A 20,266-nucleotide genomic window follows, 5' to 3' on the forward strand; every position below is an offset into this window, starting at 1 on the left:
AGATCACGACCTGATGAAGCCAAAAGGACCACATCGCCTGCAAAAAGCAGAGATGAGATCCTAAGGCCACCAAATCGGATCCCCTCAACACCTTGGCTGCGCCTAGAAATTCTGTCCATGAAAGTGATGAACAGAATCGGTGACAAAGGGCAGCCCTGGCAGAGTCCAACTCTCACCGGAAACGAGCCCGACTTACTACCGGCAATGCAGACCAGACTCTGACACCTTTCTTACAGGGACCTGACAGCCCGTATCAAAGGGCCCGGTACCCCATACTCCCGGAGGACCCCCCACAGGGCTCCCCGAGGGACACGGTCGAATGCCTTCTCCAAGTCCACAAAACACATGTAGACTGGTTGGGCGAACTCCCATGCACCCTCCAGAACCCTGCCGAGGGTGTAGAGCTGGTCCAGTGTTCCACGACCAGGACGAAAACCACACTGCTCTTTCTGAATCCGAGGTTCGACTATCCGATGGACCCTCCTCTCCAGGACCCCTGAATAGACCTTGCCAGGGAGGCTTAAGAGTGTGACCCCTCTATAATTGGAGCACACCCTCCGGTCCCCCGTTTTGAACAGGGGGACCAGCACCCCAGTCTGCCAGTCCAGGGGAACTGCCCCCGATGTAAATGCGATACTGCAGAGTCGCGTCAGCCAACACAACCCTACAACATCCAGAGCCTTAAAGGAACTCCGGGCGGATCTCATCCACCCCCGGAGCCTTGCCACCGAGGAGCTTCTCAACCACCTCGGCGACCTCGTCCCTAGAGATTGGAGAGCCCAACCCAGAGTCCCCAGGCTCAGCTTCTTCAATAGAAGGCATGTTGGTGGGATTGAGGAGGTCTTCGAAGTACTCTGCCCACCGGCCCACAACGTCCCGAGTAGAGGTCAGCAGCACACCATCCCCACTATAAACAGTGTTGGTGCCGTACTGCTTCCCCCCCATGAGACGCCGGATGGTGGACCAGAATCGCTTCAAAGCCGTACGGAAGTCTTTCTCCATGGCCTCTCCAAACTCCTCCCACGCCAGTGTTTTTGCCTCAGCAACCACCTGAGCCGTATGCCGCTTCGCCTGCCGGTACCCATCAGCTGCTTCCGGAGTCCCACAGGCCAAAAAGGCCCGGTAGGACTCTTTCTTCAGCCTGACGGCATCCCTCACCGAAGGTGTCCACCAACGGGTACGAGGGTTGCCGCCTCGACAGGCACCGACAACCTTGCGGCCACAGCTCCAACCGGCCGCCTCGACAATGGAGGCACGGAACACAGTCCACTCAGACTCCATGTCCCCCACCTCCCCCGGGACGTGTTCAAAGTTTTGCCGGAGATGGGAGTTAAAGCTCCGTCTCACAGGGGATTCCGCCAGACGTTCCCAGCAGACCCTCACAACACGTTTGGGCCTGCCAGGTCTGACCGGCTTCCTCCCCCACCACCGGAGCCAACTCACCACCAGGTAGTGGTCAGTGGACAGCTCCGCACCTCTCTTCACCCGAGTGTCCAAGACATACGGCCGCAGATCCGATGAAACGACGACAAAGTCGATCATCGAACTGCGGCCTAGGGTGTCCTGGTGCCAAGTGCACATATGGACACCCTTATGCCTGAACATGGTGTTCGATATGGACAATCCATGACGAGCACAGAAGTCCAACAACAGAACACCATTCGAGTTCAGATCGGGGGGGCTGTTCCTCCCAACCACGCCCCTCCAGGTCTCACTGTCAATGCCCACGTGAGCGTTGAAGTCCCCCAGTAGAACAAGGGAGTCCCCAGGAGGAGCACTCTCCAGTACCCCCTCTAAGGACTCCAAAAAGAGTGGGTAATCTGAACTGTCGTTCGGCCCGTAAGTACAAACTACAGTCAGGACCCGTCCCCCCACCCGTAGGCGGAGGGAGGCTACCCTCTCGTTCACCGGAGTAAACCTCAACGTACAGGCGCCGAGATGGGGAGCAACAAGTATGCCCACTCCTGCCCGACGCCTCTCACCTTGGGCAACTCCAGAGTGGAAGTATGTCCAGCCCCTCTCAAGGAGGCTGGTTCCAGAACCAGAGCCGTGCGTCGAGGTGAGACCGACTATTTCTAGCCGGAACCTCTCGACCTCACACACTAGCTCCGGCTCCTTCCCCACCAGAGAGGTGACATTCCACGTCCCAAGAGCCAGCTTCTGCAACCGAGGATCGGATCGCCAGGGTCCCCTCCCTCTGCCGCCACCCATCCCACACTGCACCCGACCCCTTTGGCCCCTCTCACAGGTGGTGGGCCCATGGGAGGGGGGACCCATGTTTCCTCTTCGGGCTGAGCCCGGCCGGGCTCCATGGGTTAAAGCCCGGCCACCAGACGCTCGCCATCGTACCCCCCCTCCAGGCCTGGCTCCAGAGTGGGGCCCCGGTGACCCGCGTCCGGGCGAGGGAACGCCAAATCCAATGTTTTTATCCGTCATTGGGGTCTTCGGGCTGCGCTTTGTCTGGTCCCTCACCTAGGATCTGTCTGCTTGGGTGACCCTACCAGGGGCATGAAGCCCCAGACAGCATAGCTCCTAGGATCATTGGAGCACTCAAACCCCTCCACCACGATAAGGTGGCAGCCCATGGAGAGGGCTGCCACCAATATATTGTCATTATCAATATATTTTCGCCTTAACACTGCGGTGGTTGATTAGCTGATTTAAACACCTGCTCTACTGATGACTTGGTGTGCAGGTTGTCCTCTTTTAGTGCTAATGGAACCAAAACACACCGAACTGCGCAGCACATGTTAAAGTTATCAGAGTCAATAGCAGGCTAGCTATAGTTAGGCTAGCATAACTACCTCACTGCTCACTTTTTCAATATTTTCTCTAAATAAAAATTTTTTCCTCACATGTTAAATGTGAAACACTTCAACCTTGTTATCTAAACATTGCGTCCTTTTGTCAGATTCTATGGGTGATTGTGGTATTTTCCTGACCACCGATATTTCTGACTTAATGGACAGCAATGGCACGTGTGTGGCGCACAATAAGCCACGTCATGTCCAGCCAAGTAATATACATCCATCCATATATGTAAATGCTGCTGCCTCGCGCTCTGTTCTTCTTTGCACATTCTGCTACTGTCAGGTTACATTGTGTTGCATTCAATGTTGTCGGAAAAAAGAGATTAATGCGCGTAATGTCAGATTTGCTATAACTATTTATTGAATTCATTGTCGCCAGCTGGGGTGGCAACAGGGGTGGCAAGGCTCTCAGTTGGGGTGGCAATTGCCACCCCATGCCACCCCAGTAGATCCGCCCCTGCCCCCACCAAATGAGACTATTCTTTTTCATGCCGTTCATAGCCGTGCTGCAACAGCAGAACTATAACGTTAAAGTGAAACCTGGAGATGTAGGTATGATTCATTTAGTGCTATGCAATGGTAAAAATAACTCAAAGCTACTCATTCTTTTTTTCTCTCTCTGTCAGCTTTGCGATACACGCAGACTCGTTGCCATAGCAGCTGACAACAACGCAACTTTATGTATCAGGATTCAGCACCAAAAACACTCAAACATTTTATTTCTGTAATGACTGAAGGTAACATATGTACTTTACTGTGATGTAAAATGATATTATATGGATGGAAAATACTGGATACTGCTTGAACGTCATTGTTTTAGCTGTGTTGTTAGCATCTATTTTTATAAAAGCCCACAATAATTGCTACTTTGCATCAGATTTACAACAACTTTTGAAATTTAAATAATTCAATGAATGTTATCATCAAATTTGTTTGAGCTTGGACATGAATGGAAGCATTTACAGAGTTAAGTGAAACTTAACTCTGTAAATCTGATTAAATTTGACATGTTTGCTCTTTGGTGGTGAGTGGAGGTGCTGTGTTAATAAAATAAAGTTGTAACGTTTTTTCTATCAGGTTTGTCAGCACGCTAGAGATCCCAAAAGGACATCCACACTGGCTGCTGTCCGGATCAGGGGTATGCATGTGTGTGTGTGTTTCCCTTTGTTAGGCTATGCACTTAGGTAAATATCTCTTTTTGCAGCACTGATACTAAATTTGGTTTTATAGACATGCACCACCTTTCAAATGAGAGTTGCAGGAGTTATAAAAATTTAGGGTGTAAAATGCATTCGTCACTTGTTTTGGATGCTTTCGTTTGTTTTTTTAAACCTGTAAAAATCTGAGACCATGGGTTTAATGCTGATTTTTATCATAAAGAGCTGTAATGATGAACCTGTCGAATCTTATATTTGTCAGGATGGAACAGTGAAGCTGTGGGAGTTTGAGTCTGGTCGCAAACTGCAAAGCTGGGACCTTGGACAGCTTGAAGACAAGCTATGCTCTGATACTGCCAAAGGAAATGTAAGATGATCAAATATTGTCTGCAAAAAAAAAAAGTAAAATACTTTTGCTCGTTCAATATTTTAAATCAAATACAATAGATTATAGTTTATTAAAAAATTTTAAGATACAAAGAATAGGTACATTTTTATTTGCTAAATAATAGTTAAATAATTGTCTAATATTTTAAATCTCTACATTCTGTCTTTTAGTTTATTTGGAAATTTCTTTTTGAATCATATATAATTTTCTTTCTGCTTCACAATTGTGTACCACTTTTTGTTGGTCTTTCACATTTAAATTCCACTACTTTTATCTAGGGCTGGGCAATATGAGGAAAATCTAACATCCTGATATACTGCATTTTTGCTATATCATGATACATGATATATTTTGTGATATTTTTAAATAAGCTCCAGTGTTATTTTAAACTATAGACCCCTTGCAGCAGGATGTCACCCACGCAATTTCCCTGCTAGACTTAAATGTAAGCTCTGTATATGAAAGAAAAAGGGATGCAGTACTTGAATTGCCTACACTATGACTAGATAACAAAGTCAGAAAAAAGTTTTAATTAAGAAAAACAAATAATGATTGACAGGGAAGTATGTCAGTTGCTTGCTTGGCTTTGACAAACTTAAAATATAGTTGTGCTGTTGAATAAGGTGTGTTTTGGTTCAGCTTAAAAATAAAAAATGCAACCTACAGACAAACTGACGGATCATCTCAGTAAAGCAGGTGTTTAAATTAGCTAATCAACCACCGCTGTATTAGCTTGGCTAATAATAGCAGTGGTAGCTAATCTACCACAGCTACCATTTATTAATAATCGCAAAATACACATCAAGCCTAAAAACATAAAACTGTAACGAACTGAATGTTCTGTTTTACGTTCTGTTCTATCCTGAAACTTAAAGTGGCGTTGTTGTCAATTGCTAGGGCAACAAGTCTGTGTGTAACATAAAGCCGACACAGAGAGCGAGAAAAAAGAATCAGTGGTTTTGAGTTATTTTTCCCGTTGCCAATGGAGGAAATCCCATTTTATTATTGGGGAGGACAATAAACAGGGAAAATTTTAAAGAGCAGTGTTGGGTGGAGGGGGGTGTCAGCAAAGTTACAGTGAAATGTAACATAAAATGTGGTTTAAAAAGTGTTTCATGTGTTCAAGCTGCAAGACCAAAAACGACTAGTAGACATTAAGAGTGTGTTTTTCTCAGTATACAAACTGTTGAGACCCATAGAAGTCAAACTAAAATTTAAATGTTTAGATATGAGATTGGCTCAGTGTCACTGATCTAATAACTGCTATACCTTTACAAAAATAAAGGCTCTATGTTGGAGATGGTAAGAAGTAAAGACATAATTTTCTGTCTTTCTATGTGCTCTGTCTCTCTGCTCTCAGCTCCCACACTCTGAGCTGTTGGCTGGTTGTAGCGATCAGCCCTTCCTGTTTCAAATTTTCTCATTAACATAAGAGTTAGAGAGCTAAATATGACTGAAATATTTGCTGCCTTTGAGAAAAACAAAGCTAAGTCTATCAAAGAAATGCAGCCAGTTTTGATTTCCAAGGCATAACGAGGCAGTTTATCATAATTCAGCCAAAGTAATTAAACAAACAGCAGTCTGGTGTTTATTGTTAATGTGTTTCACCCTATTGAGCAGTGGAAGTAAATAAAAGGTTTACATGTCTCTTGCTTTAAGTATTTACTTACGGGAAGGTTTTTTGTTTGTCCTGCAGAGACACAGCTAGCTCCTCACTTCAACGGCTCTAACAGAGCCTGTGTCATTCTGCAGTGCTGCTGTTGCTCCTCCTAAATATTGGACTGAACCATTGTTCTAACTGGTGGGGGGGAAACTAAGAATTTATTCTTATGTTTTTCTTAGATAAATGGCAGATATATTTCATTCTTTGTTTCTTTTGCCTTTTCACATTGATACTGTTTAAATACAAAGATTTCTTTTATGATTTGTTGGGGGGGGACAATTATAGACTTTTCCAAGATTGGGCCCCCCCCCCCCCTCCCTCCGTCCCTCCAACCCCTGGCACTTCCACCCATGCCCACTCCACACATTAATGTACATACTGTAGTTTGTATGGCATCAAGGTCCTAATACAATCCTCCCAAAAATGTGAGGACCTTTAGACAGAGTGAAATAACATTGTATTGTTTGTACATTACACGTGATATAACAACATTATATGTGTATTTCATTGACACTTGATATGGTAGATTTCCAGTAAAGGCGTCTAAAAGTGAGCACATTATTCAGCAAACCAAACATTTTGACATTACTGTCGGGGTTGCTATTAACAAGAACCAAAAATACAAGTTGTTTGTTAATTTCTACTTTGTACAACATAATTCTATCCACTCACTGTTTAGCTGTCTTCTTGGAAAATATTCAATGTAGGAAAGTCAGAAAATGTTTCCAAAACTTGTAACCTTAATTAAGCTTACAAGTTTTACAAGGTTCACAAGGTTTTACAAGGTTACAAATTATCTGATGTTCAATATAAATTGAGTATCAGATGAATCATAATTAAACATTTGAGAAATTAAAAACAGACAGATTAATGCATTTAAACTCTGTGAGAACACTAGCCATATTTTGTAAATTAGCAAATGTTTTATCAGCACATTGAGCTCATCTGATTCCTGCTCCAGAAAGGTGAAGGTCTCTGGACATCCTGAAGGTAAACACCGACTGACAGTCAGGAAGACAGACACTGATGAAACATCCTGCAACTCAGAGGCTGCAGAAAGAACCACGATGGTCTGTGGCAATAGTTTACAAACATCTGAAAATAGATTGGAATATTATGAATGTGCAGCACCAGCATGCAATTCTGTCACTAAGTTATTTGCAACACCACCCTGGCTAAAATTGCCACATGTATATTCGGCACTACAAGTTTTATGGTAGTTGGAAAACATAAATCTGCGTTATCTTACCCTGCAACGTCTGGGTCACCTGCTTTCCTCCAGCTACAAGGTAGAAATCAGCTGTCCTTCTCACCACATTTACAGCATTCCTCCTGTTGCGCCTTTTCTTGAAATCTAAGAAAAATCACAATCAGGCAACAAAGCGATAGCTCAGCTCTCTCTTCTTCTTTTGACTCGGAAAAACAACAACACGCCTTATGCTGCATAGTAAGGAAACACAGCACATGGTGTTCACCTGGAGGCGGGGCGCTATACCCCCTACCGCCAGCAGGTGTCACCCTGCTACAGATCTAGCTGGGTCAGTGGAATTTCGTAGAGTGGAGTGAGGCCGGGCAGAGTAGAGCGGGACTACCGAAGTAGAACCAGTGGAAAAGGGGCATATGATTGATCCTAGTCCACACCCCAACAAGACTGCAATCCAATATGTGGGCATGGCCCAATTTATCCATAGCCCCCCCTAAAAATCTTTTTTTAAAAATCAGGCCCAAGCTATTCTTTGACCAACAATCATAAAATTCGGTACACATGTATCTTGACAGGACCTAAAAAAAGTTTCTTGGAGACGTGGCCCAAACCCAACAGGAAGTCGGCCATTTTGGGTCAAAGCAGTTATTCTGTATTTTTTGTATACATTGTATCTGAGCGAACTCCTCCTACAAGTTATAAGATGCAGATTTCAGAATTACTCACACATGCACACTCCAGTGTGTCTTTCAGTCTTGAGGCATTGAAGGTCAATAGTTATCAAAATCTTTTTCGTATATGAAAGCATGTGGGCGTGGCCAAGTCCCAAAATCTGCCAATTCACCATGTAAACACCAATAATTTCCACACACAAGGTCACAGGTTTATCACACTTTTATCTCTCATTACTGACCAACACTGATGGCATCACCTTGGCCCTGCCTCTTTTGAACAGGCAGGGCCTGTTTTCTTGCAAGTTCTCTTCCTTTTACTCTATGATTCATATAGATTTGGACATGTATTTAATGACAGAACAACATAAAACTAAATTCTTCTGTCAACACTGGCTGGTAGCTGATTTTTTTGGGCATCATCAGGGAGCACATAAATGGCATCACTAAACACTGCCCACTCTGAGAAAATACTGAAGATTGTTGGGTCATTCATCCTGCTTCTCCCTCTATGTGATGCAATATTAAAACCATATCCACTAAGCATAGATAACCGTGGCACTGAGCTGTGATGGCCGCCAATGCTGCTTGCAGCTTTAATTTCTATTGATATTGATATCATTATTGTTTTGCCTAGCCATATAAGAGTGGCCATAAAATGGAAAATAAATAACAACATGCATACATTGCCCTTTTAAAGTTTCTGAAATATTTGCTTTTAATGAAAGATTGCTGTTTCTTTTCCTGTCAGTATACTATCAGTTAAATCTTTAAATCTGTCTTTATTTTCCAGAACACAGCTGTGTTTCGTATCTGCAGTTCCCCAGGTGGCCGTGATGTAGCTGTGTTGTGCGACGGGTGAGTGCAGAGTGTCTGGAAATTTGTTTTCTACTCAACCATGCACACTCCGGTGTGTCATTCTATCTTCATAGAGACTTTGCATTGACTTTAACTCATATTTCATTCATTTCTACAGGCTGAACCTTACGCTAAACCTAACCGTTAACATGTTTAAAAGCTGTCTGTCATTGTCATATCCTACTCAGCCAAGCTGCAGTAATGCTGGGCAGGTCTGGTGCAGGGTGCAGTGGCGTAGACATAAGCTTAGGATGGACAAGCCTATCCAATCCACCATATTATGCTGGAACACATTTCACAAAGAATTATTTAGTGCTATGAATTCTAATCATGCTCTACAAATAATAAACGTTCATAAACAAACCCTATGAGAAATGTAAATGCGGTTCTGGCGTATATTATTATTCAATCATATTTTTATGGAGAATGTAGTCATCTCCAAAGTAAGGCCTGTATGCATGTGAGGTTAAAGATTTCTTTATTCTTATGTACGGCCCCTCTTTCTTCTCCTAAAGAATTGTCGCATGTTGTATAGAAATTCTGGAGGAAGTTTGCAGCTGACATGTCAGTGTCCAAAATGGAAAATTCTTTTTTCTTGTAGCATTTACAGTCAAAGTTATGGATCTTGTTGTGGTGGTGATAAGTAACCAAGCGTTTCTTTCAAATCTGCAGCTTATTGCCCAAAATCAATAATAAAAGTGTGTGAATAGCAAAACAAAGCCTGGTAAATTAACAAACTCTGGGTTACCTCCGCCCCCTGAAAGGGCTCAGATGTATGCTGTAAACTAGCTGAATTCAAATACAAAATTTACTATTTGCCATATTCGTCACTATTCAATTGTACCCAAAATTACATTATCTTTGTTACATTGTGTGAACTCTACATCAATTTTCTTTACATTCCTTCACAGTCTTGTACACCAGAAGCTGAAAAATGATTTTTTTAACAGCACAAAGCCAATTCTGGAACTTCCAGGATATACAGTCATGGCCAAAAGTATTGAGAATGACACAAATATTATATTTTCACATGATCTGCTGCCCTCTGGTTTTCATGTGTGTATGTCAGATGTTGTCATCACATACAGAAATACAATTGCAATCATATTATGAGTAACAAAAGCTTTTAATGACAGAATGAGTTAATGCAGCAAGTCAATATTTGCAGTGTTGACCCCTCTTCTTCAGGACCTCTGCAATTCTCCCTGGCATGCTCTCAATCACTTTCTGGACCAAATCCTGACTGATAGCAGTCCATTCTTGCACAATCAATGCTTGCATTTTATCAGAATTCGTAGGTTTTCGTTTGTCCACCCGTCTCTTGATGATTGACCACAAGTTTTCAATGGGATTAAGATCAGGGGAGTTTCCAGGCCATGGACCCAAAATCTCTATGTTTTGTTCCCTGAGCCAGTTAGATATCACCTTTGCTTTATGGCAAAGTGCTCCATCATGCTGGAAAAGGCATTGTTCATCACCAAACTGCTCTTGGACAGTTGGGAGAAGTTGCTCTCGGAGGACATTCTGGTGCCATTCTTTATTCATGGCTGTGTTTTTAGGTAAGACTGTGAGAGAGCCGACTCCCTTGGCTGAGAAGCAACCCCACACATGAATGGTTTCAGGATGCTTTACAGTTGGCATGAGACAAGACTGGTGGTAGCGCTCACCTTGTCTTCTCCGAACAAGCTGTTTTACAGATGTCCCAAACAATTGGAAAGGGGATTCATCAGAGAAAATGACTTTACCCCAGTCCTCAGCAGTCCACTCCCTGTACCTTTTGCAGAATATCAGTCTGTCCCTGATGTTTTTCCTGGAGAGAAATGGCTTCTTTGCTGCCCTCCTTGAGACCAGGCCTTGCTCCAAGAGTCTCCGCCTCATAGTGCGTGCAGATGCACTCACACCTGCCTGCTGCCATTCCTGAGCAAACTCTGCACTGCTGGTAGCCCGATCCCACAGCTGAAACACTTTTAAGAGACGGTCCTGGTGCTTGCTGGTCTTTCTTGGGCGCCCTGAAGCCTTTTTGGCAACAATGGAACCTCTCTCTTTGAAGTTCTTGATGATGCGATAGATTGTTGACTGAGGTGCAATCTTTCTAGCTGCGATTCTCTTTCCTGTTAGGCCATTTTTGTGCAGTGCAATGATGACTGCACGTGTTTCTTTCGAGGTAACCATGGTTCACAGAAGGGAAACAATGATGCCAAGCACCAGCCTCTTTTTAAAGTGTCCAGTGGTGTCATTCTTACTTAATCATGACAGATTGATCTCCAGCCCTGTCCTCATCACCACCCACACCTGTGTTAATGGAGCAATCACTGAAACAATGTTAGTTGGTCCTTTTAAGGCAGGGCTGCAATGAAGTTGAAATGTGTTTTGGGGGATAAAGTTCATTTTCTAGGCAAATATTGACTTTGCAATTAATTGCTGTTACGCTGATCACTCTTTATAACATTCTGGAGTATATGCAAACTGCCGTTATAAAAACTGAAGCAGCACACTTTGTAAATATTAACATTTGAATCATTCTCAAAACATTTGGCCATGACTGTAGACTAGAAGTTCTGTATCTTGCAAAAAGTGTCCCACCAGGGACACAAGCAAAGGACCCCTACCACACTGTTCCTGAAGTACCATTAGGATTGTCTGAACACTGCTTGCATCCTTTTATTCAACCCACTGGTGGAAATTTTAAACTTCTAAAGCTGTGGTTAGGGTTGTATGAAAGTGGACAGGGCTTTCAAAGCAGAAGTCACAGGGTTGATTAGTTGCAGCCACTGACCTGCAGCTTCAAATGTCACATTACAAATCAGTTTTTTTAGAACATGTCTGTAGAGACCAAGACAGACAACAATGACAGAGTTTAGGCGATGAACTGTTTCTTGCAAAAGCACATATTGCCCAATTAGTAAGAGTCTTTTATGCTTTTGACTTTTGGTATGTGTTCTCAGACTGATGAACGTTTACATTTTCACCTTGGAGCAAACCAATGATGAGAAGCTGAGGCTTCACAGTAAACTCCACCTTTTCCACCGTCCCATGGACATAGGCTTTGACATGAAAGGACAGCTTTGGGTGCTATTGGACTCCAGCGATGTTCCACTCCAAATCCACACATACAGAAAAAACTCCTGGGAGGTATGGTTGGACTCAAATTTACACACATCTAGATACAAATTAATAATCTTATTTTTAACATCTATTCTTCTTCTGATTATTTATTTTTATTTTATTTTATTGTTATAATAGCAGTTAATTATGGAGTGAGGTTGTAAACCAGTCAAAGGATTGGTATTTATTTCTTGTTTTGTCCAGTCCGAGTTGTTGCATCGTTGGGAAAGGTATGAATTGATGCTTTACCTTGAGTGGTGTTCTGTTAATTTTTTTTTTTAAAGAAAACAAGGCAAGTGGAAATTCTTGCATTTAAGCTTGAGTTACTGATAGCGGTGTTGGGATCCACTCTTTGTGCCACTTTGACTAAGGGGAGCTGAACAGTCAGTCATTTTTCTTGACTCAAATGAGTAAAAGGCTCATACTATTTGAAAACAACAGTTGATCCAGATTTTGCTAGCTCTGGGTGTTGCTACATTACTAATTAGTTCTTTCTCATTATTCTCCTGCTTTAGTTCCACTCTCATTGGGCCACTTTGACTAAATTAATACTATGCAAAAGTATTTGGCCCTTTGAACTTTTCAACCTTTTGCCCCTTTTCAGGCTTCAAAGATAAAGATCTAAAAAAAAGGGACAGGGAAGACGTTAAAATTGATGGGAAGATGGATGGAGCCGAATACAGAACCATTCTGGAAGAAAACCTGTTGGAGTCTGTGAAAGACCTGAGACTGGGATGAAGATTTGTCTTCCAACAAGACAATGATCCCAAACATAAAGCAAAATCTACAATGAAATGGTTTACAAATAAATGTATCCAGGTGTTAGAATTTCCAAGTCAACGTCCAGATCTGAATCCAATGGAGAATCTGTGGAAAGAGCTGAAAACTGCTGTTCACAAGCACTCTCCAACCAACCTCACTGGATGTTCTGCAGGGAAGAATCGGCAAAAATTTTAGTCTCTCCATGAACAAAACTGATAGAGACAATCTTTCTGCATGGAGTTTGCATGTTCTCCCCGTGCATCTCGGTACTCCCACAGTGAAAAACATGACTGTCAGGTAAATTGGTCTCTCTAAATTCTCCCTAGGTGTGAGCCCTGCGACAGACTGGTGACCTGTCCTAGAGTGTACCCCGCCTCTCGCCCGAAACTTTCGCTAAGGATGGGCTCCAGCAGCCTTCCCGACCCTACTAGGGACAAGGTTGTACAGAAAATGGATGGAGTAGTGTTTTGGCCGCTGTAGCTCCCGTGCCGTACAGCTCAGCTCTGCCTCTCCTCAGCTCTCCTTTCCACATGGAAAGAATGAATGAATCAGCCCCACGAAAAATCTTCATGAAACAACGACGTCTTCCCAGAAGATTAATAAATAACTCGAAGGTTCAGGGCCACCGAGATACATGACACAGGAGAAATATTTCCTCACCATTTTACCAGCAACCGGTTGTCTGGAGGCGCAAGGGTATAAGGCTACTCAGAAACATACTCAGAAAGCAGCTAGTGATGTCTGCAAACTCACAAACATGTTTTTGTAGTTCACCCATTTTCCCCTCTGTGCACCACCCAGGTCCTTTTTACCAGTTTCAGGACTCGACCAAAACCCCTCGGGGGCCTTACCTTGAGAAATAATGAGATTTGGTTAAATATAAAACAGGCTTGGGGCATGCCATGGTGGCGTAGGGGTTAGCGCGACCCGCTGTTGCGGATTCGACTCCCGGACCCTGCGACGTTTACTGCATGTCTCCCCCCCTCTCCTTCCCCCTTTCCTGTCAGCCTACTTCACAAAAAGGGACTCTAGAGCCCACAAAAAGACCCCTTGGAGGGGTTATAAAAAAAAAAAACAGGCTTTAATGCTGAAAAGTGATCAAATGTTACAAGCCATGCAAGTCATACAAATGGAACCAAGGGCGTAGAAAAGAGTTTATCATTGGGGGGGACACATATCGGAAACCTAACAGATTCGTAAATAGTTTGAGCAGAAATGTCATAAATGATGATGTCATCAACACGTTACTGAGTGACACGTTACTCTAATTTGACCCTTTGTTTCATTAGTGAAACAAGGGGTACTATTTACAATCCTATAATCAAATTAAAAATACATGTTCAAGTCACTGATTACTATATTTTTCATATTTTAAAGTATGAACATATATTGTTGCTTTCCTCTTTTTTCTTGAATAGCTACGTCACATGCCAGCAACACAAACATAAACAACGGAGGGAATAGAGATGCACATTTTCTAGCTGATGGATGGATTTTTCATTGAGTAATCAACTTACTTTTTCAAAGTAACACTGCCATCCCTGTTAATAAATTCACATATTGTGTGTATATGTTTTGTCATCTCTAGGTGGCACACTGTAAAGTGAGACTTAGCAGTTTTAAGTTCAATACAGCAGTTTGACAACAAATATAGTCTAAAAAACACATTTTGTTCTTGAACAACTCTTAGTGCAACAGTTTGCCCTACAAAAATAAATAAAATGATACTTTTCACATCTAACAGACACACTGATTACTCAGTGTCTTATCACTTTCCAGCGCTTCATTTAAGAACTTTCCAAACCTGAACCATGGCTCTTGAAAGGTTGAAAAACAGTCTGAGGCAAAAGAGCCAAAATGTTTTTTTCTTATGTCATTTTCAGCCACAAACATTTAATTAAAATATCTACTGTTATGTGTTACCTGCTTGGCTGCTCCTGTCTCTTCTCATTCTGACTCTCTGCATCCTCATGTCCCTGCATGGCATTCATGCACTACAGTAACAAGCACTACAGTAATGTACAATATCAGAACGTGAACTAATTAAATATAAAAAAGTATGTTTTATCATACAGAATCAGAATTTTGTAGTGGCCATTGTTTGTCAAGCCAAACATCCAATAAAAGTTCAATCAATGAGCGACTACTGCTGCACTGGGATGAAGTTTATACCCAAGCAAAAGAAGTCCAATGTCCAAGCTTGAAGATTGCTCTGTATGATTTATTTTCACCAGTTTGGCAAGCAAATAACAAAATTCAAACTTTTCATTGTTTTCCTGCTGCCTCTCCTGCTCTGGTAACAAACCATAGGCCCCAAACCCAATGCATGCTGGTCCTATGCCAATCTCTATACTGCTAGAAAAAATGGACCCGCAGCTCTTCCTGTCTTACTTAGAAAAACAAATAACAAAAATAATGAAACAAAAAATAAATAAAATTGTGACGGGGTTCTATTATGATTTAGTCAAACATAATGACTGGTCCAAGTCGGAGATTGTTTTAGAGGAATTTATTAAGCTCGCACAAAGATGGCAGGTGCAGACCACACACGAAGGATATCCAGAACAGGTTAGAAATCAAATAATCATCAGTACCTTCACTGCAACAGTCCATCACCTCCAGCGTGACTTCTTCAGGAGTCTAACCACAGACTGACCTCCTGTGGAGTAGAGCCCTGCTTTTAAAGCCACAGGCTCCGCCCACAGACAATCCAAACAAGCAAAAATACTAAGCAATTACTTTTAACTCAAATCAACTCTTAAAGTATACATAATAATAATAATAATAATAATAATAATAATAATAATAAAAGAAAAACAATAAAATAAACTTGTAAACGAAATACAATACTCAATTTAATAAACAACACCCAGTGCGCTCTGATGACATCACCACCTCATGTGACTCCCTCCCTGCACGCCACAATCCGGAAGCACCCTACTTGAAATCAGAACCGGGAAAAAGTTTAATACTGAAAACAGGTTAGAATGAATGTTTAACTGAAGCAGGAACACCGCGTGTGCACCCACAACGAACCGCATCAGGTTAAACTGCAACAAAAAGTAAGTTAGTGATTGTGTACGTGATTGTGTGCATGTGTGTGCGGGTGTGCGCGCACTCTGACTCTATAATTAGGTCTTAGTTCATGACGGCTCCTCCGTCACAAAAATCAACAATTATTAACCTACAAATAAACTCTGTAAATAATACAAAATATATAAGGTAAACCAAGAACAAACTGGCAAAATTCAAATTGATAAAGAAGTAACGGATAAATAGCTCCAACACTACGGCCCCTAATTGTGAATACTGTCACAATTACTTTAACAAGGAAAAGAGGCTATTTCCTCAAACATGTTCTTAATTCTTCAGGAGGATGCTTCCAGTAGCAAAAGAAGTTTGGTCACAGGTCGTTCCAAAACACTGGTCTTTGTTTGTATCGTACAGAACGCACCAAGCCCTTTGCATCCTGGTTTACACTCAAGACTTTGGCCATCATCCATGATCCTCTTGGAGCTGTGGAGTCTGTAATTAAGACAATATCTCCAGGAATAAGACATTTGTTAGTCCTTTATGCCCATTTTTGTCTTTCCTGCATCAGAGGTAAGTACTCAGAAAGCCATCTTTTCCAGAAAAGCTCTTCCATGTATTGCACTTGTTTCCACCTTTTCCTGACATAAAGATCCTTTTGGTTGAACAATCCTGGTGGCAAAACTGGTTTGTTTTTCAGCAACAACAAATGTTTGGGTGTGAGTACCTCACAATCATTTGAGTCATCTGAAACTTTGGTAATGGGTCTGTCGTTTAATATGGCTTCAACTTCACAAAAGATAGTTTGAAGTCCTTTAGCATCCAAAACTTGCTCTTTAAGAAGTGAGACTAAAATACTTCTTATGGAATGAATCAGACACTACCAAACTCCACCTTGGTGAGAGGCTGCTGGGATGTTAAAGTTCCATTTGAATCTGTCCTGGACAAAAGCATTTTGAATTTTAGCATGGCTCAGTTCAGCCAAATTCTCGTTCAACTCTCGATTTGCAGCAACAAAATTTGTGGTATAATCAGATCTGATAGTGGAAACTGGGCCTCTTCTACAGATGAACCTCAGGACTGCATTTATAAAAGAGTCTATATCGAGGGTTTAGGCAGTTTCCAGATGTACCGCACGGCTAGTGGAACAAGTAAAAAGGAGACTTCGTCCTCTTTTAACACTTACAGGACCAAAGTAACCCACTCCAACATTTGTGAAGGGAGCGGTGGCTGGCAGGACTTTTTCTTTTGGCAGATCTGCCATCTTTTGCTCAACAAACTTTCATCTGTTACGTCTGCAAATACAGCGAGAGATGATTTTTCTTTCAGCTGAATTTGCATTTCTTATCCAGTATTTTTGTCTTAATCTTGACAGCATATGAGCTCTTCCTGCATGTCCCAACTGCTTTGCTTTGGCATGGTTGTTTTATTCAACCCGCCACCCACTTTAAGGACCCCAGCATCCGGAACTGGGTCAAGTTTGTACAAAGGACTTCTCCTGGAGACTGCTTTAAGGCCACTGGTTTCAGTTGTAAATTTCTGTTGTTGTGCAAACTGAATAATAGCTTGTTCTGCCTTGGCCAAGTCTTAAGGAGTCAGATTTTCTTTCTTCAGAGTGCTCTTGAATCCTTCCATCCGCTTTTCCAATTCTTTTTTTTTGATTTTCTGGATCATTTTTATTCAGGTCTGCAGTAGCAAAGTCTTTCCTTGTCTGTTGCAGCAACATCAGGATATTTTTCAGCTTTAAAAACCAGGCAACAGAGGTTTTAAATGAATCAGAAGTAAAGGTAATGAATCGGAGAGCTTGTAGCATTTTGTGATTCCTTCACAATAACACTCACTGTTGGGTCTTTTTTGACCTCATAGTGATCCATATTCAGCTTCCATTCCTCTTCTAACCTGTGGAGAAATTCTGGTCCATTTGCCCATCTCCTGCATTTGAGGAACTCCTCAGCTCTCGTGCCTCTGGATGCGTCATCTGCAGGATTCTCTTTGGAGGAAACATATCTCCACTGATTCACATCTGTTGTTTCTCGGATGACAGAAATTCTGTTTGCAACAAAGAGGTGAAATCTTCTGGATTCATCAGAGATGTATTTTAGCACTGTTGTACTATCAGTCCAGAAAACAGGATTTTTAAACTTTACTTGCAACTCTTTTTGCAGCAGTTCAGCAGCTGTTAGTTCCAGCATGGGAATTGTAGTTTGCTTCAGAGGATTGTAGGAATCTCTCTTTTCCTACAATGAAAGCAACAACAAATGTTTGTTGAGATGTTATTCTTTTAAATGCGACGCTGTTCCATAGCCATCTTGACTTGCATCAGAGAAATGATGAAATTGTGCTTTGTCTGATGCAGCTTGGTTTGATGCAACGGCCCACTTTAAAGCTTGAAATCAGCAGGAGATCCTCCAGCCAATCAAGCCATTTCCTAGAGAGGGAATGGAGAATAATGTCATCACATTTCAAATTTTGTCCATAAAGTTCTTGTAGCAACAGTTTAGCTGGCATGCTGAAGCTAGCCAGGATTCCCAAAGGATCACACAGTAAACTAATGACACTTCTGGTCTGTGGGCAGTCCTGCACAGAGGTTCTGAACTTGAACTCGCCTGTTTCGATGCACCACTGTAAACCCGGTACTCTTCTTAACTGGAAGTTAATCTGTGTCCAAATCCAGATTCTTGATTTTTTTTTTTTTGCCCTCCTTTCCTCAGGGATTGACATGAGCACTGTGTGACTGTTGCTGACCCATTGACCGTTGCTAAAAGCAGGAACCCTCCTTAGAACAGGGTTCTGTCAGCCTCTTCACCATATGCACTGCATCTTCTTCTGTAAGGACGTATTTTAAACAGTCATCCACATTAAAGTTATTTTTGACTGTGTTAACCACTTCAGCTGGAAAGTGTTGTGCATCATCAGCAGTTCTTTGCAGAGCATATTTTGCACAGCTTGGTGAAGACACTGCTACAAGCAAATGACCTTTCATCCTGGACTCTTGTGCAGGTTTTGAAGTGTCACCATGATGCCACCACAGGAAACGGAGAAAGTTGGCATGTTTTTCAGAGACATAAACCTGGTGAAACATGGCATCAATGTCGGCCATTAGTGCAACAGGCTCTTTTCTAAATCTGATGAGGACTCCAACCAGAAAGTTTGTGAGATCATGTCTCTGTCAAAGCTGGCTGTTCAGTGATGTTCCTTTATAGTTGATCAACAATCAAGTACAACTCTCAACTTGCCTTTGTGGGATGATGATTCCTCATCATGCACTCCATGATGAGGAATGTACCACAGTTGTCCATCACCTTTCTGTAGCTCATCTGCTAGTACAGCTTCAGCATATCCTTGTTGCAGCATGCTGTTTACACATGCAGTGTATTCCTCCTTGTAGTGAGCATTAGGGGTTGAACCAATTAGTCGACTAGTCGACTCTAGGACGTCTCGCGAGTTTTTACATTTCATGTCGACTAGTTGCAGTCATGTGATTGCCGGTCGTGACAGCCTGTGCTGATCTGACAGCACAGTATACGTCACAAGACACAAGAAAAATAAGTTAATACATTAGTTTAAATGATATGTAGATGGATGCATATTTGTGGTTTTACAGTGTTTTTAAAAGGAGATGGAGTTGCAGCTGCAGCCCACTACAAAACACCAGCCGTCTAAAACTCGCCCCCTTCCCGCTAAGGATGTCACTTAGCCGGCTCGCGAGTGTCTTTGTCACGACGATCTAACTAATACATTATGATGTTATGTTGCTGATTAAATAAAGATCTGTGGTAATGACAGCTGCTGATTAAATAAAAGCCTGTAGTTGGTAATGACAGTGTATACTTGTCTGACATATATATAGCCGTGAGTTCGTGCTAAGAATGACACTTCGTGCTTAGAAGTGTCATCAGATCAGCTGTCAGAAGTGTATGACACTCTGACAGCAGATCTGACAGAACACTGGCTACAAAATGGCGTCTTCAAAACAGATCGAGGACAAGCCCACATCTTGTCAAACAGGTAGAAATTCGTCAACAATGTGGAAATATTTCACTAAAGATGACTCTTCTGGTTTAACTGTTCTGTGTAAATGCCGTATTTTTCCGTGAAAACGGGTAATAAAGCCTGTACGTTACTCCAAAGCTTTGCGTCTTGCGTTGCTATGACGTCACAACGACTAGTCAACTCGACATCGATTCGACTTTTATCATGTTGACTAGAAAATATCTTAAATCGTTCAATCTGCTGAGTCAGCAGAGCTTCCTGCCGCGCATCAGGCGGAGGAGAAGCAGGTGGTTTCGTTGAATTCAGCTGTAACCAAACGGGATCCGTTCATAACAAGTTTGGCTTGTGATGTTCCAAAAGCACCATGTAGTCAGTGTGATAATTTGACTCCTATAGTAACTATCCAGAGATCATCAGCCAGTGTTTAGAAAAAAAAAGTCACACCCGACTTTGTGCAACAAACTTTTCCCCGCTGCTCACGAAGAATCTCCATAATAGACTTAGTAAAAGCAGGAGAAGGGGAGAGCGTGTGTGTGTGGGGGGGGGTCAATATTTGCCGTGAAAATAGCTAATAAAGCCTCCAAGTAGTTGTGAAGGGTTTTTGCGCTTACGTCACTATGACGTC

General features: G+C 42.3%; 1 protein-coding gene across 3 annotated transcripts in view; it reads left to right on the forward strand.

The window, feature by feature from the left end:
* The window catches only part of wdr4 (WD repeat domain 4), a 55,378-nt gene that overhangs the window by 27,521 nt on the left and 7,591 nt on the right, over window positions 1–20,266 (forward strand). For 2 of the 3 annotated variants that reach the window (XM_023336261.1, XM_005813653.2), the window contains exons 6-9: window positions 3,888–3,948; window positions 4,230–4,334; window positions 8,687–8,751; window positions 11,697–11,883. In XM_023336261.1, coding sequence (XP_023192029.1) covers window positions 3,888–3,948; window positions 4,230–4,334; window positions 8,687–8,751; window positions 11,697–11,883 — 418 coding nt within the window. Of the gene's footprint in view, window positions 1–3,887; window positions 3,949–4,229; window positions 4,335–8,686; window positions 8,752–11,696; window positions 11,884–12,460; window positions 13,057–20,266 lie in introns of those variants that run through there. The other variant, XM_023336262.1, reaches the window with a different exon arrangement.

Source organism: Xiphophorus maculatus, chromosome 7, assembly GCF_002775205.1.
Source record: "Xiphophorus maculatus strain JP 163 A chromosome 7, X_maculatus-5.0-male, whole genome shotgun sequence".
In the NCBI taxonomy this organism is placed as follows: domain Eukaryota; kingdom Metazoa; phylum Chordata; class Actinopteri; order Cyprinodontiformes; family Poeciliidae; genus Xiphophorus; species Xiphophorus maculatus.